The sequence below is a fragment of the Epinephelus moara genome, chromosome 19 (genome assembly GCF_006386435.1).
Source record: "Epinephelus moara isolate mb chromosome 19, YSFRI_EMoa_1.0, whole genome shotgun sequence".
Taxonomy (NCBI): Eukaryota; Metazoa; Chordata; class Actinopteri; order Perciformes; family Serranidae; genus Epinephelus; species Epinephelus moara.
Window position 1 is genome coordinate 22336107 of NC_065524.1, and position 25549 is coordinate 22361655.

At 41.1% G+C, this 25549-nt stretch overlaps 3 protein-coding genes across 9 annotated transcripts in view; 2 read left to right on the forward strand and 1 right to left on the reverse strand.

Moving 5' to 3' along the window:
- The first annotated feature begins 68 nt into the window (after positions 1-68).
- myofl (myoferlin like) lies at positions 69-22836 on the forward strand. The gene is made up of 54 exons (XM_050071876.1): positions 69-234; positions 715-770; positions 915-1006; positions 3180-3288; positions 3499-3595; positions 4897-5075; positions 5668-5796; positions 6202-6264; positions 6354-6404; positions 6584-6614; positions 6709-6824; positions 6950-7076; positions 7170-7273; positions 7368-7436; positions 7527-7570; positions 7658-7740; positions 7842-7874; positions 8034-8158; positions 8274-8387; positions 8743-8920; positions 9728-9852; positions 9951-10060; positions 10655-10847; positions 10943-11098; positions 11183-11314; positions 11411-11574; positions 12022-12136; positions 12971-13073; positions 13183-13322; positions 13873-14037; positions 14282-14369; positions 14576-14653; positions 15574-15755; positions 15892-16050; positions 16134-16235; positions 16432-16593; positions 16702-16867; positions 16959-17029; positions 17126-17140; positions 17226-17324; positions 17761-17889; positions 19050-19205; positions 19338-19429; positions 19553-19723; positions 19855-20003; positions 20431-20570; positions 20724-20812; positions 20889-20984; positions 21282-21423; positions 21547-21646; positions 21775-21968; positions 22051-22160; positions 22272-22419; positions 22534-22836. Exons 1-54 carry the CDS (start codon positions 147-149, stop codon positions 22570-22572), a joined length of 6168 nt encoding a protein of 2055 aa, XP_049927833.1. The 5' UTR covers positions 69-146; the 3' UTR covers positions 22573-22836.
- The window catches only part of chata (choline O-acetyltransferase a), an 83920-nt gene continuing 65006 nt past the window's right edge, over positions 6636-25549 (reverse strand). Inside the window, exon 16 of the transcript XR_007571759.1 lies at positions 6636-6645. The gene's annotated coding sequence lies outside the window, so the exon portion shown is untranslated. The remainder of the gene's footprint in view (positions 6646-25549) is intronic.
- Positions 23555-25549, forward strand: part of parga (poly (ADP-ribose) glycohydrolase a) — a 30766-nt gene continuing 28771 nt past the window's right edge. Inside the window, exons 1-3 of one of the 7 annotated variants that reach the window (XM_050071883.1) lie at positions 23555-23641; positions 24424-24486; positions 24666-25307. In XM_050071883.1, coding sequence (XP_049927840.1) covers positions 24458-24486; positions 24666-25307 — 671 coding nt within the window. In that variant the 5' untranslated portion in view covers positions 23555-23641; positions 24424-24457. Of the gene's footprint in view, positions 23767-23876; positions 23898-24420; positions 24487-24665; positions 25308-25549 lie in introns of those variants that run through there. The other 6 variants (XM_050071882.1, XM_050071881.1, XM_050071879.1 and 3 more) reach the window with 6 other exon arrangements.

Below are 25549 nucleotides of genomic sequence, written 5' to 3' on the forward strand. Positions count from 1 at the left end.
CTCTGACTCACGAGTGAGGCTGCCCTCCCCGGTATCCACTCCTCTCTTTTGCACATCTGTGCGTTTCAGTTCCCTCTGTGAGGACTCCCTCTCTCTCAGCGGAATATGACTCGTTTCTTTGATTAAATTTGGACTTTATAAAAAAAATGCTGCGGGTCATTGTTGAATCCGCCAGTGGGATCCCCAAAAAGAAACTTGGAAACCCAGATCCAATTGTTGGGGTTGTCTTCAGAGGTGAGACTATTGCTTTGACTTACTTTTCTGGGGAACTGTGAATGCTCCGTTAACTTACCTCAGCAACACTGGTTATGCACACAGTGTTTCACTTTCTGTTATCTTTCCTGTGACCCTAAAGGTTGTGGACATCACTTTTGCAGTTAAATTAGGTCACAGTATAAAGTATGCATCTATTCCTAGAGTTTGATTTAAGTATTTTGGTGGTGATTCATTATCAAAACGAAGAGTAGCCTACATCCTTATAAGGTCAGAATAGCCCTCTGTCCAAAGACAACAGTAACATTTTTTGCCCATGAGGCTTGATCTTTACATTTACAAAAATAGATGACTTGGTGCATCCTGTGTTCCTCTGTTTCCAGCAGATTGTAAAAAAGATTCAATCATTTATTTTTTGGAAGATGCATTTGTGTCCACTATGTTGTCTTGGACATAATGAGTTTTTGCAAATAAATAAGGTATTGTCCATTGTGTTTTCAGGTGAAAAGAAGAAAACCAAAGCAATTGACAATGAACTGAATCCTGTATGGAATGAAGTAAGTGCAGAATTAGAGTTAACTGTAATGTGTGAGAGTTAGTGTTGACTGAGACATGATAAGTCACCTGAGAGCTGCTGTTACCTCAGTTAAAACTACATGTTGTTTTAACTGATTATAAAGGTCTCTTCCCTGTGATTACAGGTGCTTGAATTTGATCTGAAAGGCTCTCCCTTGGATGCATCTTCATTCATCAACGTGGTTGTCAAAGACTATGAGACAATCGGCAAAGACAAGTATGTATATGACAAGCATCCAACAGAGGAATTGTGACATTTGCATATTTCATATTGTGTGCTAAAGTGGAGTGAACTAATACATGACCCTCAGCCTACCCCATGAGTAATTACTGATCATTCAAACACACTCCTGCCTCTGCGTAGGAGGGCATATGAGTGTAAACAGCCTCCCCAAATGAGCGTGGGCGGTCCTAACAGAACCCCCCTCCTTCCAAATACCTATGTTATGCTTTGTAGTGCAGGGCATGACCCAAAGGAAGTCCTCACCATACCTCAGAGGGTTACCTTTACAGAAGACAGATGTGGTATTGCAATCTGTGAAAGTGCAGGTGCAGTTAACTGATACTACAAGTACACTATTCTGACAGTGTGGTTGAAAGTAGTTATTATAATCTTTCCGTAAGGGGCAGAGCAACATGTTTTAACTTAGCTGAGCTATATAACCACAGGACTCACTGCGACCATGTTAAGACTTGCACGTCTGGTAAACAATAACTCTCCAGCTCTCACGGGAATGTTGCCTTAAAAGGAAATAAAATCACTTTTTTTAACCTTCCTTAAGAAAGTCTCAGACTGCCATATATGTTTTTTTAATACTCTGCATAGTTTTTGATTGTTTATCTGTTTGTATAGCGTCCATCTTTTTGTCTCTGTGCAGTGCAGGCAAGAGGGTAGACCAAGTAAAAACATTCCCACTGAGTCACTCTGGTGACTGATTGTGTTTAATATATTCTGGGGCAGGCACAAGGGGTGGGGGGAGGGTGGAAGGGTGTCTGCATCAGCCACGCAGTCACTTGGATATTTTTCCATGATCACTGGCATCACCGCATGAGGGGTGTGAACAACAGAGCTTGCGCTGGCTTGTCACTGGCACATCTGTGATGACTAGTTGTAACTCAGCCTGTAATGCTCTGCAAAATTAACTTTAGATGTAGTGTGAAGCTGATTGTGAAGAGAAAATGTGTCTGATTGAACATGGAGGTCTATTGTTTTAAAAAGAAATGTGACTCATCGACGGGTATCTAATCTGTGGTACTTAACAAGATAAACCATCTTGCTGACTGCTCAGTTTGGCAAAGATTGTTTCACTCCTGAATTAGCTTTGTTTAAAAGTGCTATGCAAGTAGTGGAAAATATATCAGCATGCCAGGAAAACCATTTTCTGTCTTTTTCACTGTGGTTAAAAAGTCTGTTTAGTTTTTTCAATGAAGCAATTCCACATACTTGAGACTAGATTTTAAGAGTGAGGGTTTAAGTTTTGTTTTTTGGTTTCCTAGGAGAGTTATGTATACAAACATTAATTTGTATAAAGCAGTCCTTACATGAGGCCTCTGCAGAAGAGACAATAAGCTGCCGCACCAGAGTTCCTCTCCTATCCTCCACAGCAGACCCTGCTTCCCAAGGACAACCCTTTTTTTAAAAAATCTCTGTGAAATAATAAATAACGGGACAACTGTTGAGAACAAGAGAAGGAAAACAGAGCCAGAGCATGATTATGAATATGAGTTTGCCTGTTCTCGTGTTGCTTACTTAAGACTCTCCTCCTGCCTTCTTTGCTCTTTTTGTCCAGCCTTTAACTGGGCACAGCACGCCCAGCACATGCCAGTGGTTGATGTTAATTGTTTCCATCTTGTGTACTTGTACATCATCTCTGGGGCTTGCCTGAGTAACCAGCTGGTCCTTGTCACACAGCAAAGTATCCCATTTGTACTCTTGGGAGATCACAAATGGCTCACTTCTCAAAACTATCCAGACAGAGTGGACGTTTGTCACGTTTGTTTAGGATGATTTAAAAAAAATGTCCGATGTGTTGCAAGCCATTGTGATTATTAATCACTGTTGCTACATGACTTCTGTTTTAGAAAAAGTAGGTGTTGTTGCTCGGTTTGTCATAATATGTGAAGAAGTGAAATAGGGAAGTAGAAACCGCCAACTATCCAGAGCAACGAGCAATTCCAGTCACAAACACTGCGTCCAATCCCCTCATGTAACTGCGTGAGTCCATGACAGATTGTGGAACTAAAGCAACCTCCCTATTGTTTCTTTAGCTTTACGTCCTTGTGGTCTTTTTTAAACAAAGACAATATTCTCCCCCCAGCATCAGTGACTTATTTTCTGACTTATATATGATTGTCTGACCAAAGAAAAAATGTATGTGATTGCTTTACAGGTTCATTGGCTCTGCAAAAATCTCTCTGAGAGACTTGGCCAGTGGTCACACAAAGTCCCTCCCATCCAAGAATGTGCCCTTGCTCAATGAGAAACAACAGCCTGTCGGGGTGAGAACATAAATTTAGTCGACAATATGATCCTGATCCCGTGCACCATGTATCACCTAAAGCAGCTTCAACTCTGCCAGATGATGCCTGATATCTGTTTGGGTCCACAGGAAGTAGTGGCATTAGTTGAATCCCATGACATGTCATTTGCTATGAGACATGCACAGATGATCTGAAAAGGCTAATTGAGAAACATTTACTTTTTTTCAGGCAGCCATTAATTTGCTCATTGGGTATGAACCACCTGCAAGCAGTACTCCAAACCTAAATGATCAACCTGATGGAGACACAGCTCATGTGGACGGCGGTAAGTAAACAGTTAAACTAAGAAATGAAAAGAGCTGGTTGTGTTTCATTTTTTATTGCCTCCCAAAAGAACAAAACAAAACTTCACTCCCCTTTTCAATGATTCATGTATGTGGGTATCGCCACTAGGGATGGGATGATATGCGATTTTATCACGGTAGAAAACATAGTTAGTTGGTGGTGAATTTCCGTTATGTGGATAATCTTGAATAGTGTGTCCTGCAGCCGCCAGAGAGACTGCTGGGTAACCAACAATAAAGGAACTGCAAAAACAGGCTGCATACGCACCAACCTCAAAAAAAGTAAAAGATCAAGCATGGTCTTATTTCATATTGAAAGTTATGATGGCATTTCAAACAGTTGGCTTTTTAAGACTGTTTTCACTAAAAACGACATTCACTAAAAAGTGGTGTGTCTCCTGTGATGATAAAAGTATTTGTTTCTTTACAATTGTGAAGTGATTCCAGTGTGTTTTAGTGCCATTTTAAGAGTATATTTTGGTGATTATTGGGAAAGTATCGTTAAGTTGCAATTATTTTGGCCAAGCTGATCGTAACATGATATTGTCATATTGTTACATGCTTAATCCCCACTCACAAAAATAAGCAATAATAAACACACACACAAAAAGTAAAAAGACAAAGATAAAAAAAGTAGGACCTGCGGTCCATCTTTCTTTTTAAAATCTTCATCTCAGTCATCTACGTGATGGGATGAGGTTAAATCACATATTATTCTTGTAACTCTTTATGAATCTTGCTTTGTTTTTTGATGTATGTAATTTTGTGTAAATATATTATGCTTTTGGTGCTTATTTTGATTGATTATTGTGATTTTATTCTAAGATGTTCCTGCAGCTGACTTGCACCTGATCCTTATGACTGGCTGTGCAGTTTTAAAATGAACACAACCTCTCAGCAACTGTATTATGGTTTTCTGTGAGTTCAAAGGAGGCCCAGGGTTTAAACGTTCATTGGTGGTTTTCCTTAAATTACACATTACTTTTTTATATCCAACAGGAGATAACAACTCCTTAAACTACTTTAATGCAGGAAGAGGATTACTGTCTCTCGTTGTTTTAATACTACTCCTCAGGCTTGTACGTTATGAGGTATCTCCTAATATAAACAAAAAAGTGTCCACCATGTTGTTAGGAGGTTAGCAGACACTTCAGACGCTTCCAGCTCCAGTGAGAGGGTGTTTGTTGTCTGTTTTTGTTGTATACAAATGAAGCTGAGAGAACACTACAAAGTGAAGTTGGAATATTGATGATTGTGTGATTTTTGGGGTTTTGCTTTACAGGAGGCAGTGATGAAGGTGATGAGGGTGATGAGGGGGACACAGACGTCGAGGGAGGAGGTCAGAGTGGAAGCCCAGGAGCTCCCACTTCGCCAAGCCAGCCTGGGAAACGCAGACACAAGTCAGTCCGTCTCAAAAGCAAGAGGCATAGAGCCTTGGCCAATAAGCCTCAGGACTTCCAGGTATTGTCCATTTGATTACTCTGCTCCTGGGTAATAACAAATACCAGTTTAGGACGTGATTTTTATAATTTGTCACATGAATGACAGCAGGCTTTGCCAGTGTAAATAGAAATTGAAGGGAGGGCAGCCAGTAGAAAGTGAATTATAATATTTACTCCTCATTTTGCAACAGTGTGAACCTTATTATGGTATTGCATCAGGGCAGGCAGTTTCACACACATGATTTTCTTTGTGAACATACTTTTTGTTCCTGTTTAAATATCCTGAAATATTTATTATTATTATCTGTACTGAATAAATTTATATTCATCAACTCATATGAATCAATGTTACCTTTTCAAGAAGGACACAGATGGGGGCGTCGGCGGCTTAGTGGTAGAACAGGCGCCCCATGTACGAGGCTGTTGCCGCAGCGGCCCGGGTTCAACTCCAGCCTGTGGCCCCTTGCTGCATGTCCCCCCCCCCCACGCCCAAGCTGTCCCATCAATTAAAGGCTAAAATGCCCAAAAAATATCTTTAAAAAAAAAAAAAGGACACAGATGATTTGTCTCACTGTTTGTTCAACTGCCTCACTCTTGCTTGCAATCTTAAGATTCGCATTCGGGTCATTGAGGGCCGCCAGCTGCCTGGCAACAACATCAAGCCAGTGGTTAAGGTGAACGTATGCGGACAGACTCACAGGACCAGGATTAGAAGAGGAAATAACCCGTTCTTCGACGAGGTAATGAGTCCATCACCACAAAAAAAACAAAAAAAAACCACATACTGTAGAGATACTTTCACTTTGCCTTTTTTTCTTGCCTGTCTGTTTTTAACATGCTCTTGTCTTCTCTCTTTGCCACTTAATCTCCACCAGCTTTGATACCCCCCTGGGTTATTTCTCTCTGCACTGGCAGCAGTGATATGACAGTGGACCTTAAAGGCAGTGTCTTCAGCTTTCTTGCATATCTCACTTCTCTCATATGCATTTTCTTCTGTCTCAGTTGTTGCCAAAGCATCTCAGCTTAGTAAACTGTAAGTCCTATAATGTTGTCACTGATAATAAAACGTGTCTGACTTCAAAATGTGTTGTGCAAACAGTGATAAGGGAAATACTCATTCATCCGTGGCTTGTTCTGCCCCTTAGATGTTTTTCTACAATGTTAACATGCTGCCCTCAGAACTGTTCGATGAGAGCATTAGTCTACGGGTGCGTAGATAACTCCAATTTTCTTTTGCAAAAATAAAAAGGCTGTCCATCATGTGAGAATTTCTCTAACACTGTGCTTTTCTTGACAGGTTTATGACTCGTTCTCTCTCAGAGCTGACAGTCTGATGGGAGAGTTCAAGGTATGCCAAGTAAACTACTTTTAACCCCTTATTTCTGCTTTATTTATTTCAGAAATTTGACCTGTAGTGATTTACTTGCTAGCAGGGAGTTCAGTGCAGCAGAATTGTGCCGTTTATCTCCAGCAGGTTGACAGATTTCAAATTGTCCATAATTAAAATATTTTTTCTTGCTTACACAGCTGGATGTTGGCTACATCTATGACGAACCAGGTCAGTATTTCCATGTAAAAGTTATACTTTACTAGATTTGTGTAAATTATGTTGTCTGTGTTTGAACATGTTTTTATTATTGTACCATGTCCAGCTCATGCCATACTGAGAAAATGGCTCCTCCTGAGTGATCCTGATGACTCAAGCTCAGGGGCCAGAGGCTACCTGAAAGTCAGCATAATTGTTGTGGGCACTGGAGACGAGCCACCGGTGTGTGTACCGTCTTTCTTCCCATCAAGTTTCCCTCTACTACACACAGAGGACAGATCAGTTTTGAAAAGATCATGACAAACTCTCCTCTCTCCTCCCCTCCCCTCCCCTCCCCTCCCCTCTAGACTGAGAGGAGAGATATAAGTGAAGAGCAGGACGACATAGAAAGCAATCTTTTGGTGCCAGCGGGTGTCACGATGCGATCGGCCACGCTCAGCCTCAAAATCTACCGTGCAGAGGATATGCCACAGAGTAAGTGGCACATCAACTCCTCTAACCATTGTGGTGTAATGCAGTCAAATCCCCTTGAAAAACTTCTATTCACAAGTTGTCTTTACATTTCAGTGGACGATGCCTTTATTCAGACGGTAAAACAGGTCTTTGGAGGAGAGGGAGACAGGAAAAATTTGGTGGATCCATATGTGGAAGTCAGCTTTGCTGGCAAGAAGGTATTTCATGTTTAACTAAAAAGAAAATAAAGTTTTTTAATTTTCTTACTGTGTGAATATTATTTATATGCAGCGGTGTTTTCTTTGTTTTTAGCTGTGCACCAAAATCATTGAGAAAAACGCTAATCCAGAGTGGAATCAAATCATCAATCTCCAAGTCAAGGTAAGAAAGATGCATATTAAGATGTGTCTTATGAGCTTGATTCAGAATTCCAAAACACAAATCAACACTTGCCTCTGTCTCCCTCTGCAGTTCCCGTCCATGTGTGAACGTGTGAAGTTGACTGTGTATGACTGGTAAGCGCCAAAATTCATTCATACACAGCTGCACAAATGACAGTCATATCACAACAAATATTTGACGTGCCAATTAACTCTTGGCAGGGATCGTCTAACCAAGGATGATGCCATAGGATCAACGTTTTTGAATCTGAGCAAAATATCTTCCTCTGGTGGAGAGATTGAAGGTAATAATGTTATCTATATTTTTCTAATTAATGTTGTCACTCAGTGTTTTTGATATTAATATGTAGCACTTAATGTCTATGTTTTTCCCTACTGAAAACAGATGCACGAGCTGATACCAACACAGTGTCTGACTGTACGTATGCACTTGTCATCTACCTTCTTTAACATGTTGCTTTATAGCTGAGTGTTTAGCCTTCTGCGTCAGTGTGTGTGTCTATTCTCATGCACTGTATTGCTTTAAGCCTCAAACCTGTCCAGATGTGTTTATAATCAAAGTGTCTATATGTTACAGTAAGCACTGCAGCATCAGAGATTGGTTTTCTCCCAGCATTTGGGCCTTGCTACGTCAACCTGTATGGTAGCCCGAGAGAATTTACTGGCATGCCTGACCCATACGATGACCTCAACTTGGGGAAGGTAAGACTACGCTGTTAGCTCAGCACAGAGGGCTACCTACTGTAGGTATAGACAGGTGATGTTTTACCTGCATGACAATGTGTACATGAGAATTCTGCTTTTTGATCTGTTGCAGGGTGAAGGGGTCGCCTACAGGGGGAGGATCCTTGTTGAGCTGTCCACTGAGCTGGATGGGAAGGTTGATAAGAATGTGGACGACATCTCCAGTGATGACATCCTGGTGGCACAGGTACACGCTGCCGTCTGTAACTCTGTCATACTGTAATTACTGCTGTCTCCTTATTTATCTGATTTATATCATAATGCTTTTGATAAAGAGTTTAAAGTTTTGAATGTGTAAGTTGTCATATATTGCTTAATTGCTTTATTCTTGAAATGTCAATAACAACAATCTGCGTAGATTGATAAATATCACTACAGGTAAGAGGGAAAAATTGTATTTCTGATTTTAGGTTGAACTGTCCCTTTAAAGAGTTTCCCGACAGAAGGTTTCAGTTGCTCAAAAGAGGTTTCTGGTCCATAACGGATAGAAATAATCCCGCCCTAACCTCTAACACTGCCACATCCTTTTTGATTGAGTACAGAAGTACCAGCGGAGGAGGAAGTTCTCTCTATGCGCTGTGTTCCACAGTGCGTGCATGCTTCAAGAGCCGGGTGAGCCAATCCAGTTCGAGGTCAGCATTGGTAACTATGGCAACAAGATGGACTCCACCTGCACGCCCCTGTCGTCCACCACCCAGTACAGCTTTGCTGTGTTTGATGGTATGAAAAAAATAATTCAAAAGAATAACTAAGATTTATTTCATTTTATAATCTGGTTTTTAGTTGAGGAGCATGAGGGAGCTCTGAATGCATTACATAGTATTTCTACTTTATTAAATGTATTTTTTATTTAAAATTAGTAGACGTGCACAGATTTATCGGCAGTGCTCGGAATCGGGCTGGTTTTCACGTGATCGGCCGTGACCTGCGACTGGCCGGGCAGTCTAAAATATGCCTATTTAAAATGCTGGTCAAATTCCCCTGATTGACATCGTGTAACATCAGCAGCGCGCACACACACGCACATGTCACATGCACATGCACATGTCACACGGACAATTAACAACTTTCTTCTTCTCTCTTTTGGTGTGTGCGTGAATGATTAAGGTGAGAAGCCACCCATGTTTCACTTTCTCACATTGCCCAAGCTGTGAGTTGCACATGTGCGTGTGTGCGCGCTGCTGATGTTACACGATGTCAATCAGGGGAATTTGACCGGCGTTTAAAATTGGCATATTTTAGACTGACCAGCTGGTCGCAGGTCATGGCTGATCACGTGAAAACCACCCTGATTCAGAGCACTGCCGATAAATTTAAAATAGTTTAAAATAAATAATTATGAGTTGTACTCTGATGTAACAGTGGACACTGGACAGGTCTTTAACTGTTTACTATGCTATTAGTCTGTGTTTAAGGGTTCATGAGGCCACAGAGAATGAAAACTACATGGATATCAAATGTTAGTGAGCTGTCCACTCCACAACTTGTATTTAAAATGACTGCGTATATTTATTTTGTATCCCATAGGTAATCACTATTATTACCTGCCCTGGGCTGACACTAAGCCTGTAGTGATTCTCACTTCATACTGGGAAGACGTCAGCCACCGTCTAGACTCTGTCAATGTTCTCCTCTTCATCGCTGACAGAGTGGTGAGAAAAAGTCACAGTGTCACATGATGTGCATGTCTACACAGGCAGATACTGCTCAGTAATCTCCTTTCATCTGTCTGTTGATTTTTTTTTTGCAGGAGTCCCACCTCACCTCTTTAAAAACAGCCATATTAGCCAAGGTGCCCGAGACACGTCTGGCAGAGATTTGGCTCAAACTCATCAACCACATGATTGAGGACCTGGAGAGGTAAGACAGGACCAGACGGACATTGGACCTGTGTGTTGAATGACGTAATGCCACAATACAACTTATCATTATGAAAACTGTAGTGTGGTTATTGCTGTTGGGTCAAATACATTTGTAAGTGGTTGAGTTATGTTCATAGACTCTTTAAAATAATGGACGTAGTTTCCATGACGTTACCCACTGGTTTGTGGACTCCCATTTTAAAACCAAGAGTTCTGCATTTTGGTCATTGCTATCTTGGCTTTTTGGAGCCAGAAGTGACCATATTTGGACAAGAGGGTGGAGTTATGGAGGACTGAGGTGTGAATCAGACTTAGACTGTAGCAGTGCCTTGCAGACAGGCTGTCACTTAAGCGGCCTCACTTTTAAATATGCATAACTTTAAGTCTGTGCATTTGTCATGAATGTTGAAATAAGCTAAGACCAAAACTGTTTTGATTGACTTGCATCTGGAGCCAGGCTAAAGCAGTCATTCAAGGAAATGCAGTTTTTGGCAAATCCACGTTGGCTTCATTTTTAGCGTTGGAGGCTGCCGCTTGGTTATGTTATTTATTTATTCATTTTTTGTTACTCATACCAACAACATTTTGACAGTTTCCAGCTTCCAGTGCTGGAGAACCAGTCCAATGTGACTGCACTGGATCTGCAGTTGAAAAACCTGCGTGATGCTGCCGTGGAGGGTATCAAAGAGATGGCCAATCGAGTGAGAGAGGAAGCCACAGACGTCAAGGCCACTGTTGGTGACATTGAGGACTGGTTGGACAGAATCAAGCAGCTGGCAGAGGAGGTCAGGAAAAGAATAAAATACAAAAATGCTTTGTAGCTCAAAAAGAAATCAGTGAAAATTAATGATGTTACTAAAATGTTGTGTGTCTCCATCAGCCTCAGAACAGCATGCCAGATGTGATCATCTGGATGTTAAGAGGAGAGAAGCGAGTGGCGTATGCTCGAGTACCAGCAAACCAGATCCTGTACTCCAACTTTAGCGAACAGGCGCGTGGCAAACACTGTGGACGGACCCAGACCATTTTCATGCAGGTACAAAGCTAACATACAGTAACACATTTATTTATTTGTAATTAGATATTTCACGTTTAAATTCTAATAATTTGTGTTTGTCAGTACCCCATGGATAAAAACAAAGGCATGAAGGTCCCTGTTCAGCTGCGGGTCAACATGTGGCTCGGTCTCTCTGCCCATGAGAAGAAGTTCAACAGCTTTTCAGAGGGAAACTTCAGTGTGTATGCTGAAATGGTACGTTAGCTTAAAAAAAAAGAAAAAAAAAAAAAAAAAGCTTTTATTGACACACAATCAGGTTTCAGTTGTGTTATCTCTCTTATCTCCCCGCAGTATGAGAACCAGGCCCATGTTATAGGGAAGTGGGGAACAACTGGCCTGGTTGGTCGCCATAAGTGCTCAGATGTGACTGGAAAGGTGAAACTCAAACGAGAACGCTTTCTGCCCCCACGTGGATGGGAGTGGGAGGAAGACTGGTTTGTTGACCCCGAGCGATGGTAAGTTTAAGAAACTCACTTTATCACACACAAGCACGTACACTCAAGCTTTCCTTCGTGATTCCTAGCTTGTACAGTCTCAAGTACAAACATCCTGTTATCACTCCAGAATCCTGCACATATTTCAGCTCTATTATCTATGCATTGGCAGTAATCATCAATCATTGCTTGTACCAGTCACATCTTGAACACAATCACAGGAAACGAAAAGGAATTTTGGCATCAGCCACTTTTCTGATTTAAGGAGTTCTCCCTCCCTCCTTTAATGCCTCCTTCTGCTCAAGTGCTTACAGTACATTTTCCCACCAAGGTTCATGTCAACAATTTTAGCTCTCTAAAGCCCGTCTTCCTGAGCTGTTCCGCTCCGTTTATCACAGTCTGACATTGCTGCTGTCTGAGTCACAAAGCTTCTCATCAACCTGTGTGATGTGGTGGTGTTTTCTACAGCCTGTTAACAGAAGCAGATGCGGGCCATACAGAGTTCACTGATGAAGTTTTTCAGAATGAAACACGTTTCCCTGGTGGGGAGTGGAAGCCCGCTTCAGAGCCCTACACAGACGTGGTACGACCTGCAGTACTGCTCTCACACACAAATTTAATTTTTGTGAAAAATATTGGTGAAGATAACAGGACAAAAACTTGTCTGCTTCTTAGACTCCAATGTTATCAGTGTTTCTTGTGCTTTTATGTACTTAGGATAGGTGGGTTGCTTTGTGGTTGGATTTATGTAAATAAACATGATGGAGTTTTGTGGATGTGACCTGCTGAGTCTGGTTATGATATGTAGTTTTTATTAGGGCTGCTGCTAATAATTATGACAGTATTTTGTGCACTTGGTCTGAAGTTCTGGTTTGTCCCTGTTATTTAAAGCTTTTTAGCATCTTTCAGCCTGTTGTTTTGCTTTTATGGCATGCAGCTTTACTATTGTGATTCACTTTGATTCCACACACAGCAGGCAGCAGCTGTCTCAAGATAAAAATTGCTGATAAATCCACTCTATGCTGCTCCCTGCCCTGTAACAAACATCAAACAGATGAAGTTAGCAACTAGCTTGTGAATGCAGTGAAGCATTTAGCAGCTAAACAGCTTAATATTTCCCTCAGGAGTTGATGGAGAGCAAAGCTGAGCTAGAAGGAGAGTTAATATTGGACTTCATCAGGCCCCAAACAGCCAAAAAAAGTATTTAATGCAGGTTTTAGGATTCTAATCACTAAAATGCATTTGAAAAGTAAGATGCTCTTTGCATCTGGGAAGGTGTGATCAACCAGTATTTGTATTTATTTACAAGTAGATTTGCCTGAATTACTTTAAGAATTAAATGGCAATCCATAATTTTGTGTTTAATAACAATAATTAATTAATTCTGAGACCACTAATCTGGGTTTGTGTTGTGAAGAATGGAGAAAAGGTTCCAAGCCCAGCAGATTTTGAATGTCCACCGGGATGGAGCTGGGAGGACGACTGGACCTTTGACAGCAACAAGGCTGTAGATGAGAGAGGTAACCTGAACACTAACACTAAAACTTCTCTTTGTTTTGTTTTTTTGTGTGAAATTGTGCGACTTTAACTTGGTGTGTGTGCATGTTTGTGTGTCCTTTGGTACTATAGGTTGGGAATACGGAGTCACCATTCCCCCCGATGATAAGCCCAAATCCTGGGTTGCAGCAGAGAAAATGTATCACGTCCATCGTAGGAAGAGACTCATAAGGCCTCGGAGGAAGATAGCTGATAAAATGGCTGTTACTGAGGTGAGAAAGAGATGTGGACTCGAGGCACATGACTTGAGTCAGACTTGAGTCACAAATTTGATGATTTCAGACTTGACTTGCCAAAATAAAAAAAAAAGACTTGCAACTCGACTTGGGCTTTAATACCAATGACTTGTGACTTCAATTGAGCCTTTTGACTTATAAATACTTGACACCATCCACTGAGCCCAAAGATTTATTAGTATAAGTAAGAAATAATAAGTAAAAGTGTGCCACAAATCAATTCATTTTCCTTCATTTCCTGAATCAGCTGACATAACGCTATCCATTTCCAGCAAGTTGACCACCAGATCCTCTTTGTTTGAACCAATCTGTCAGCATCTTATCAAGTTGCAGGAGAGAACCATGATGAACTAACAATACATTCCTGAGCGGACTCGGGAAATGAGTGCAAAGACTTAAGATTTGCTTGTGATCTGCAAGACAATGACTTGGTCCCACCTCTGGAGGAAGAAGAAAAAATAAAAGATTAGATTTAAGAGATTTTTATGAGTTTTTCATTCTTTTCCTGTCCTTGTGTCCTTCACAGAAACGAGATCCAGGGGAAGGCTGGGAGTACTCCTCCCTGATTGGCTGGAAGTTCCACAGGAAGGAGCGCTCCTCTGACACGTTCCGCCGCCGCCGCTGGAGAAGAAAGATGGTCCCATCAGACTGCATCGGGTCCTCTGCCATCTTTAGGCTGGAAGGGGCATTAGTGAGTCCCCCCTGAGAACATTGCTGAATACATGTTGTGCTCTTACATTTCCCCCCATCAAGGCAGTTGTCAGCCGCTACTTTATGCCATCTGAGTCATATCCTCTCATTATTCTCCTGCATGTGGCTGTTCCTGTCAGATGTTGGCAAATCACTCAGGAAGTTTATTTTAGTTGTGCACTCTTTTCTTCAAATCTTCTTAAATTCTGTTCTTCTAAGCACCTCACCCTGCGTTTTGTTAACAGGGGGTTGATGTTGACGAGAAGGCCAGTAAAACGGATGCATCCAAAGTATTCGGCGCCAACACACCCACTGTTTCCTGCCACTTTAGCCGTGAGTAGTTGGGTCAGATAAAGTGATTGCTGGTCACTCACTCTGGTTGCTGATTGTTTCTTCAAAGCCCCTGATGCAAGATAGCATTGAATCAAAAACCCAGTAAAGTCTGGATAAATCAGCAGTGTGCCAGATGTCCTGTGAGATTATGTTGTGTTTGGAGGTGATACGGTTGAACATGCTGATAATGTTATATCTCCCTTCAGGGTCGTACCTGTACCATCTGAGAGTGTACGTGTATCAGGGGAGGAATCTCTGTGCAATGGACAAAGACAGCTTCTCAGGTAAAAATAAGGCAGACAACATGTGACACAGAAAAACAAAAGTACAAGCCTGATCAAGACGAATACATGAAATCTAATCAGGAGGTACAATTCTACCAAATAAAAATCACAGCAGAGATTTTCACAAGTCCAAAATGGCAAATCCGAACCCCAATGGACTCTCAAGATTCCTTCCGAGATCCAATTGGATGCAATGATTTTTAAAAGTATATTTACCTGACCAGTTTTTGCCGAGATATAGCAGACCTGATGCAGTGCATGTTCAAGAGGCATGAGACCTGAGAACTGGAAGAGGTCTTGAGTCTATTTTATGGACCCAGCAAATTGAGATTAAATTAAATTGCTACTAAAAATACCGTCCTACTGCTAAAAACGTTTTTCAAGTCTGTTTGTTTATGTTTCAGATGTCTTTTTTAGTTTAATTTAATTCTATTTTATTTTTTTTAATTTTTTTCTATTGTAATGTGGGCTGCCGTAACACCTGCTGGTGACCTGTTAATGCGAGTTCCAAACTGCTGAGATAGAGCATACAAATATACTGTAAATGTTTAAACCTTGTCAATATGGACATGCAGCACATGGTTAGATTCTCCACAATCCAATCATTCAGTTAATTTTACGGAAACCATGAGCACAAAAGCCTAATTTATTCAAATTTACAGACATTATAAACAAGAGAGTTTGGAAAAAAAGTGGTGACTCCTTACGTTTGTAGTGTTCAAAAAGTCCGAATGTGTGTCCATTCCTCGGGACCCAGCCAGGAACCGACTGACCATAATGAAACGTGGATCCGAATCCGTATGGGTCGCGGGTTGGCTTTTAGGTCCTGGGGTCAGGGTGGACCTGTGAAGACCTCTACGTCACAAATTCACACATTCTGTCTCACATTCCCATCAAAATAATTCTCTGGTCCTCCTCAGATCCCTACGCCCATGTGTCATTCCTGCATTTGAGTAAGACCACAGAAGTCATAAGGTCCACTTTGAACCCCACATGGGATCAGACTCTCATCTTTGAGGACATCGAAATCTACGGAGACCCTCAAACTATCGCCCGCAACCCTCCTGATGTGGTGGTGGAGCTGTGCGACAGTGATCAAGTAGTACGTTGTATATTTAATCTGCCAGATCAAACCACGCAGGCATACAGACTTTTATCTTAGAAATATGACTTGGATGCATGGTGGATGTAATCAGGCTTTGCTAAGTCTTACTCTGCCTCTGCACTTTATTTACAAGGGTAAAGATGAGCCCATGGGTCGCTGTACATGCCCTCCAGTGGTGAAACTGAACCCCAGTGTGGCCGTCAGCCCCAAGCTGCTGTGGTTCCCGGTCACAAAAAAAGGTCGCAGTGTTGGGGAGGTACTGATGGCTGCAGAGCTCCTACTGAAGAACATGGTAACGATGACACCAAAGAAAGTAAACGTACTGTAATGTAATAAAACTGTACTCATCAGGGAATGCTGTGCTTTGCCCTCCAGGCGGATGACAGAGATATGCCCCTTGTGCCTCCTCGCCGGGGTGAGAAGCTCTACATGGTTCCCCAGGGAATCAGACCTGTGGTGCAGCTCACTGCGATTGAGGTTAACGATCCTTTGCTCTATAAAGTATCTTGACACACATTACATGATCAGACAAGATCAGCCCAACCCTAAGATTTCTGTTGTAGTTGCATTTAATTCCCTCCCCCCCTTCACCTATCTCCTACCTCCATGCTGGCCCCTTAATCTGCCCATACTAGTTTTTCAAAGTGTGTTAATGTGTTTATTTGATTCCTAGGTCTTGACTTGGGGCTTGAGGAACATGAAGACCTACCAGCTGGCCACAGTTTCCTCTCCCAGCTTGATAGTGGAGTGTGGTGGTGAGATCGTTCAAACCGCTGTAATCAAAAACTTCAAAAAGAACCCCAACTTCCCTGGATCGGTGCTGCTGCTCAAAGTGGTACAAACCCTCAAACTTTCTGAGAATAAATATTCCGAGACACCTGTAAATGTTTCGTGTCTAGATTGTCCACATGTTCTTACATGGCTGATTCTACTCCCACTGTAGCTGCTTCCCAAAGAGGAGATGTACACCCCTGCCATTGTGCTGAAGGTCATCGACCACCGGCCATTTGGTAGGAAACCAGTAGTGGGTCAGTGCACCATTGACCGCCTGGAGGAGTTCCGCTGTGATCCGTATCGCATTAACAGTGAAGTCTGCATGTCAGCTAGAGGTATACACACATGCGTAGCCCCCGGCGGGTACATGCACACTTAGCTGCATACAGTAGAGGCTAATTGTATCCTGTTTCATTGACTTTGCAGTGGCAATGATAGCTACTGCCCAGGGCGATGTTGTCATAGACATTGAGGAGAGTCCCATCATGAAAGCTGAGGTAAATACTAATGCACCCATAAAATGTTAGAGACAGTATTTTCACATCTACTTCCTTTCATTGATAAGTTTTCTTTCTTTGCTTCTCATTTTGCAGCTTCAAGCAGAAATGGTGAGATTTTCTCTTTTCATAAATTGTTTACTGAGAGACAGCGTCTCTAAAAACACTTAGTTCATCATTACTTTCCAATGTGTAGGAGGATGAGGCAGTAGACTGGTGGAGTAAGTTCTACGCTTCTGTTGGGGAGCAGCAAAAGTGCGGGCCTTACCTGAAAAAGGGATACGACACATTGCAGGTAAGAACATGCCGGGGCATAATAAATGATTTAATCTTTTCCTTGATTCCTTGTTTGTGTTAGTTTTACAAGCTGCAGCAAGCCAGCTGTAACAGACAGGGATGTGACCAAAACGTCCTCATTCTTGTTTTTCTTGATAAGAGTTTGAAGTATGATATATCCAAAACAGAAAGTTTTTTCTCTCAGATGCTGACAAGAGCACACAAACACTGGGGAGATTCTGTTGATAATTTTTTGAACCAGAAATAAAAACGTGGGAGCTCTGTGAAAGCTTGCAACTAAGGTGTGAAACAAACCAATAGTTAGGTTGAAAGCTCACAATAATAAAAAGTTTGACTTAGTTTTGTGCAGCAAATAATGCAGTGGATTACATTACATTACATTGTAACATATGCTCTGCCCTCTGTGTTGTCTTATTTTATTTTGTGGTTTTAAGGTATTTAACAGTGACCTAGAGGAGGTTCCTCAGTTCCAGGGACTCACCGATTTCTGCACAACGTTCAAACTTCAGCGAGGAAAGAATGAAGATGAGGAAGATGATCCCACGGTGGTTGGAGAGTTCAAGGTAAAGAATTTGAGGGAGTGACCCTGCCACTCAGCATCTCATTTTACCTGCACTAATGTATCAGGGGTAATCACTGCTTTTACTGTTGCACAGTGACTTTCCATAGCCTTTATCCGCCCTCTGGTGGAGAATTTTGGAATTTCAGTCAAAGTCAATGGATTAATTTGGCAGCTACAAACTAGTACTGCAGATGTGGGTTCAAGGAGGGAACATAGCAGCAACATTGTATATGGATGATATTACATATAAAGCCAGCAGACTGGTATGCCTGTGAGGCTGTGAGTTTGCCACAGTGTTTGGCGCTTGTGGAGTTGAAATGCACAACTTTCATCCTGTCCTGAATGTATATTTCATTTTAACTATACCTTGCACTGCCATTTAATTTGGATTGTAGAGATAATCATTTGACCTCCATATTCTCAGGAATAGGAATACAGCATCATTTTATCATTATATTTTGTTTTTAGATTTTACTGTTCACAAACATTTGCTTTATGATTGAAGTTTTGAGTTGTGTTACTTAAGTTAGAGGCACTTTCCCACACTGAGTGAATAGTAAAGCCGCATTTAAATGTGGATATGTAGGCAAGATCAATGAACTGACTCACATTCTTCTCTCATTTTTTGGACAGCTTTTCAACATTATTTAAATTTAGTTTAATTTTCAGGTAGAATTACAAACCACAGAGATTTAATTTAATTTATCCTCTGCGGTTCTTCAATCTTTTGTTATCTGGGCATGGTCTAGCATAGTAGTTCTCAACCTTTTCAATTTCAGGGACCCCTAGATTGATAAACTTTATAGGTAACAGACCCCCATTTTTGTTTCAGGTTTTGTTCTTAGATATGATTAAGACACGAATCCTGTAGTTGTCAACTAAAGTTGTGGAGGTAACTGTGGAGGAAGTGAAACCTATGATCAGAATAGTCACTCTTATGACTCTTACTCACATTGGGCTCACTTCTATATTGAATTAAATAGTGGAAAAAAACTATTCTCCATTTTCGCGGCAACGCCTAGAAACTCCTTCAGGGACCCGGGGGGTTTCCTGTACCCCTGGTTGAGAACCACTGGTCTGAAGTTCCCATGTGAATGTACAGTACTTAGCTTGCAGAAGAGATGTGCTGCTAATGATGCCGTCCTCTCTCGTGATATTCAGGGCTCATTCAAGATTTACCCACTGCCCGATGATCCAGGGGTGCCACCTCCACCCCGCCAGTTTAGAGAGCTCCCTGAGAGCGGACCACAGGAGTGTCTGGTCAGAATTTATGTGGTGCGCTGTCTCGACCTGCAACCTAAGGATACAAATGGCCTGGTGAGTATTATATGGAGCTGGAATTGAACAGCCACCCCTGATTTAGTGATGAAGGATTGAGATATGACCAGGCTCTAGATTTTTATGAAGTGGCAAAGATGATTGAAGCTCCTTTTTTTTTCTCTGTTTCAGTGTGACCCATACATTAAGATTGCACTGGGAAGGAAAACATTGGATGACAGAGATAACTACAAACCAAACACCCTGAATCCAGAGTTTGGGAGGTGAGACAGCGATGTATTCAGCTTGTTCATTTTTCATTCATTCAAATGATTTGGGACAGTTTTAACTTTATGTAGGAACATATAGAAGCAACACATGCATTAAATGTCCTCCATTTTGTCCAGGATGTTTGAGCTGTCCTGCTTCCTGCCTCAAGACAAGGACCTGAAAATTGCTGTGTATGACTATGACCTACTGAGCAGAGATGAAAAAGTGGGTGAGACGGTCATCGATTTGGAGAACAGACTCCTGTCTCGTTTCAGGCCCTGCTGTGGCCTGCCACAGACTTACTGTGTGTAAGTATGTACTCTTACAGTACAATATCTACAGCACAGTTGATACATCCTAGAGGGTATACTAGGGAATTTTTCTATGATATGTTTTAGTTTCTCAAATCCAAAACTGAAAAGCTACGTTTTTCTTACAGCTCAGGGATCAATCAGTGGAGAGACCAGCTGAAGCCTTCTCAGATCCTCCAGAACGTGGCCAGAGTGAGAGGCGTCCCTCCTCCACGTGTAGAGGGAGATGGCAGCTCACTGTCTTTCTCAGGAAAACAATACAACCTGCAAGATTTTGGTACTGTAATTTTCAAATACCTTGCAGAATGAGTGGGATTTGTGGGTTGCAGACTGTAAATACAACATTCAAAGTTGGCCCCACCTCCCTGGCTCAGTGGCTCCTTTTAAATGTGTGCACATATATATATATATAAGAAAATACCAGCAGAGGGAAGTGCCTCTGCAGACACAGACATTGTTACACTCTTGTGGGTCATAAATGTTAATTGAGAGGGATCATTTTTGTATGAGTCCACATATCTTTTTTTTTTTTTGAAAATCCTCCTCGTTCTTCCTTTAACAAGTATTAATAAGCGTGCTACAGTTGTTTTTTTGTTTTTTTTTTGCTTAGTTTGACCATTTGTGTATCTTTGATATTAATATTCATCTTCTACACTATATTATCTTTTATCCTTGACTTTTACAATCTGCTGTGCCCTTTGCAGAGGCAGACACTGTGATCCACCCACACTTGGGCCCAGCCAGAGAGAGGCTGGCTCTGCATGTCCTCAGAAACCAGGGCTTGACACCAGAGCATGTGGAGACCAGAACCCTGTGCAGCTCCCACCAACCCAACCTGTCTCAGGTTAAAACCACAGCAGTAACACTACATTTATTATTTTGGTAGCGTTACAGGTAGAAGTAAAGCTTCAAAGTATGAACATAATGCTCTGTGGAATTCACATTTTAATGTTGCTGTATAATAGCTGTGTTTAAAGAGTCTTTTCCACACATGCAGGGAAAAATTCAAATGTGGGTCGACATTTTCCCCAAGAGCCTTGGTTTGCCAGGTCCTCCATGTGATATCACCCCACGCAAAGCCAAGAAGTAAGACACTTGGCAAAAATAACATTACAGTGTATTGTATGTAAGCATCAAATCTAACGTTGTATATTTAAAACAGGTACATTTTGCGAGCCATTGTTTGGAACACAACCAATGTCATTCTGGACGAAACAAGCATCACTGGTGAAAACATGAGTGACATCTACGTTAAAGGGTACATCACTTGACCTTAACCATTCATTTGTTCTCAGGGCTGGGCGATATGTTGACATTATATCAATATTGTGATATGAGACTAGATATTGTCTTAGATTTTGGATATCGTAATATCCTAAGTGTTGTCTTTCCCTGGATTTAAAGGCTACATTATTTAGTCAAATATATTGTGATATTTGATTTTCTCTATACCGCCCAGCCCTGTTTCTACCTATATAGGCTTTACTTTAATATGCATTTCTTAATCCATTTGACTGATTCACAAATCCTAATTCAACATTACCATGCTTCCTAGATGGATGCCAGGCATGGAGGACAACAAGCAGAAGACTGATGTCCACTACAGATCCCTGGATGGTGATGGAAATTTCAACTGGAGGTTCATTTTTGACTTTGACTACCTCCCGGCAGAACAGCTGTGTGTCGTCTCAAGGAAGGTGAGTGAGATCATGGAGCGGGAACAAAGAATCAAGTAACTGTTGTCCATAATCATTTATAATTTTTGTTGTGCTGGTATGATGGCGAGTAATGATCTGAATAAAGTTTATGTCTTTTTACAGGAACATTTCTGGAATCTGGCCAAAACTGAATTCAGGATTCCTCCTAAACTGATCGTCCAGATATGGGACAATGACAAATTCTCCCTGGATGACTACTTAGGTGAAACATTATTGTTATTAACCCCATTTATGCCATGACCACACAAAGGCCCTTAAAAGATAGAGATATTTAAGAGAGAACTGCTGCAATAAAAGACAACTTATTTTCTATCTATGTCACTGTTACAGGTTCAGTTGAGCTGGACCTACTCAATCTGATCTCTCCTGCAAAGAGCCCAGAAAAGTGCAGCCTAAAGATGCTGCCCGGGATGGCGGGCTCACCCACCTCCAAAAAACCACCGCCCAACTCACTCTTCTCCCAGAAGTCTGTGCGAGGCTGGTGGCCATGTGCACTTGAGAAGGATGGGAAACATGTGCTTGGTGTATGTTGATGTTCATAACACAATCACTAGTTCACGTTTTCTTTTCCTGGTTACTGTTTAAAACTGGTTCAAAACTCCACAGGGAAAAGTAGAGATGACACTGGAAATACTGGAGGAGAAGGAGGTGGATGAGAGACCGGCTGGGAAAGGCAGAGATGAGCCAAACATGAATCCCAAACTGGACCCACCCAAGTAATAAATCTGAGACCTTAAAGCAATTTTAAAAATGCATGAAATATGATTATGTTGTTCTATGAACTGCTCAACGTGAATGATGTAAATGTTTCTTTCTGCATTTAACAGCCGCCCTGACACATCATTCTTCTGGTTTACAAACCCATGCAAGACCATGAAGTTCATCGTTTGGCGCAGATTCAAATGGATTTTCATTATATCGATTCTTCTTCTGCTGGTTATCTTGTTCTTCGGGATCCTGTTTTACTCCCTACCTGTAAGATTACTTATATTTCTGAAACTGCCATACTTAATTTTAATCCACCACACATTGTTTTTCCACAGTATTTTGTAATCTGAATTAGTTTTAATGTTTGTTTCACATCTACAGAACTACATCTCAATGAAGATTGTGAAGCCCTACTCCTAAGAAGCACTGCAGAGAGACTGTCTGCCTTCCTGATGCAGAATCTACAGTCCCATTGACTGTTACCATCCCTCAAAAATATGCAATAACTTCCTCTGCTGATGCTATAGCAGACTGATAATCAGCATTTACCTGGCACACAATATTGTTATTTTTTGCACTTCCAGTATTGCTTACAGTACATTTCTTGTGTTGCAAATAATTTCTCTTATGTTCAAATTTTATGTCATGAATATATTTTAATAAACTTTGTCATAAACAAACTGTTTATATTTTGTTTTATTGTGCACACATTTGAAATTGGTGCAAGTGTTGGGAAACTATCAACCTGTATATATTAAAATCAGAAATAATTTTTTATTATCAGACTTAGACTTAGACTGTGTTAGCAATATCAAAACAAAGTAGTTTATCTGTTCATCTATCATTTATATCATAACAGTGCAATTTAGTAACATGGCTGCAATAAAGGGAAGACAATATGATAATTTAATCAATTAAAAAAATAAAGGCTAAAAAATATATAATACATTTTTGCTCTATATTTACCTTACAGGCAAATGTAGAGAAAATAACCGCAGATTAGAAAAGTCAGCGAGATAAGGAATACAGTAACATAAAATGATAAAATAGCAAAAAAAAAAAAAAAAAAAAATTCAGCAAAACAAGTTTACAGTGAATAAAATTGAAAAAACGAAGTACAACATTAAATAAATTATAATAAATGTACATCATAAACATTTAAAATTATTTTATTTTTTACCACTGATTTATAAAATACATTTCATAAAGACAGACACTTTACATTTTATTGCTACTTTGTGATTTTTCTCGTCTTCTCAGTATTTCTATCAATTTCAATACCTCCTTAACAGTTGCACGTCAGTAAACTCCTTTTTGGCTCAGTTGCTAGGATACCGACTCATGATCCCGCCTCTTTTCTCAAGAAGAATGTCCGGATTGGTCCATATACCCCTGCCGTCAACGTGAAGCAGCTGCCTGCAACAACGAAGTGAAAGTAAACCGGACGATAACATTTGGAGTTATATGTGGTCTGGGAAGATACAGTAGTGTATGAAAATAAATAAATAATTATGTAATGCTTTAACTCAGAAGTCTAACACAAACAGGGGCATGCTTGTAAGTTGTATCTCTTTGTTTTAACGGACACAGCACGGCTAGCTCGAGCAGACTGAAGTACGTGAGCGCTATCTACAAGAATCGGAGCTAGCGAATAATAGCTAACGTTTAGATTTGTAGCCAATCAAAGCTAAGTTAGCTCAGGATGACTTGTTTTTTTATGTCCTGGATGATGTGTTCGCATTAAGGTTGTAAGCTGTTAAACATATCTGTCGGAAAAAATACTGTAACGTTACCACTAATAGTTGAGCAACTATGTATTGTTTTCGCAATGTTAAAAGTATAACGGTTAGGTTTGTGAGGGTTAGTTAGCTAGCTAATTGTAGCTTTGTTGCTTCGTGATGTGCAGGCTGCCGAGCGCTTGTTTGTTTTAAATTACTGTCAAAATATGAAACTACTACCTAAGGTAAGAGGCTGAAACGAAAGCTGAGACCACGACTCACTCAAGTCGAGCTGCCCAGCCTCATGTTTTGAGAAAGTGGACCAAACAAAGTCTAAAAACACATTTAAGTTGTACTGGCTGTCCGTACCAAGATCTGAGGGTATCTCCTATCTAATACCAGACATAAACAAAGCTTTGTATTTGGCTTTAAAGTAAAGTCCAGTGTCACCAGAAAAGGGGCAGTGTGTAACTATACCATAACTTTGTTGCCATGTATAAAATGATGAGAAATGCCACAGCTTTTCAACGTGAATGTTTTCCTTCTTAAGCAGTTATTGTTGAGTCATCTTGTCTGACCTGTCAAAGATGGATGAAGTGATGGATTCTCAAAAGAGGTAAAGCAGTCTAGATAGGCTCAGGATTTTTTGTGGTCAAGCGTTTACTTCTTAACTAATGGCTAATCCCTCTTTGAGAAAAGTGAAGTTGCATTATTTTGATCATAAAAGTACACTTTGTAATTTCAGCATACATGCAAGGCCTTCTCTTGCTCAGTTGTCTTTCTGTCCCGCTACAGTTTGACTGCTGAAGTCGAGCCAGAGGGTGTGGATGATGATGCTCCTAAAACAACCTTATCAGATAGAAAAGATTACCTATTTTGTGGACCCCAAAAGCATGACACTACAAAAGACTGTGCACTAACAGAGAACACTCAAGATGACGTGGGATCTCAGACTTTGATGGACTGTGGGTCTGCAGGTGGGATGGATGAATCTGTCCTTGAAAGCAGCAGATTTAACACAGCTCAAACACACTGTCCTAATGGGCAGAAGGCCAAGAGGCCCAGTTCACCTGGTCCTCAGTCTGTCAAAACAACCTGTGTTGCTGCACACTCTCCAAATCCAAAACTCACCCTCTGTCTTAGTATTAGTCCCAGGAAGGGTGTAAGTACACCCAGTGATGTGGAGATGTTGAGTCCGGACAGTCCCGTCAGTAAGACCATGGTCGTCAACAGCTCTGCAGACAAGGATCATGATGGCAGGGGTTGTGCAGAGGACTCTAGCTTTGCAAAGGAATCTCAGCAGTTTGTCAAAGACTCTGAATCTGGATGCTCGGCCAAAGAAAAAGTCCATCTGGGTGCCGTGGGAACTAAGGTTGCTGACATAGCTGGGAACAGTGGCTCATCTGGTATGAGCCAGTCAGGTGCACTTTTTGAAAGGTACTTGTGAAAATTTTCTGTGTTTTACTTTTTGTGTTTTGTGATCAGTGAATCATTTTTACCGTGGTTTCCTCGCTCCAGTATGCACTCTAATGTCATTCAGTAATAGTGTGGCATACCAGGGTTCGGCAGTAATAGAGGCCAAGTTGCCATTGGCAACCATGTTGAGAGAGTGGAAGCTAATTCTTGGCCTGTGGTTGCCATCTGTGGAAACCACTTTTTAACTTATAAAAATAAGGACA

Excerpts from the sequence above, each read along its gene's own strand:
- myofl (XM_050071876.1), top strand. The coding sequence starts at position 147 with ATGCTGCGGGTCATTGTTGAATCCGCCAGTGGGATCCCCAAAAAGAAA. Across the intron at positions 9,853-9,950 it reads TCTTCATCGCTGACAGAGTG|GAGTCCCACCTCACCTCTTT; the intron begins GTGAGAAAAAGT and ends TTTTTTTTGCAG. Across the intron at positions 14,370-14,575 it reads TGTTTCCTGCCACTTTAGCC|GGTCGTACCTGTACCATCTG; the intron begins GTGAGTAGTTGG and ends ATCTCCCTTCAG.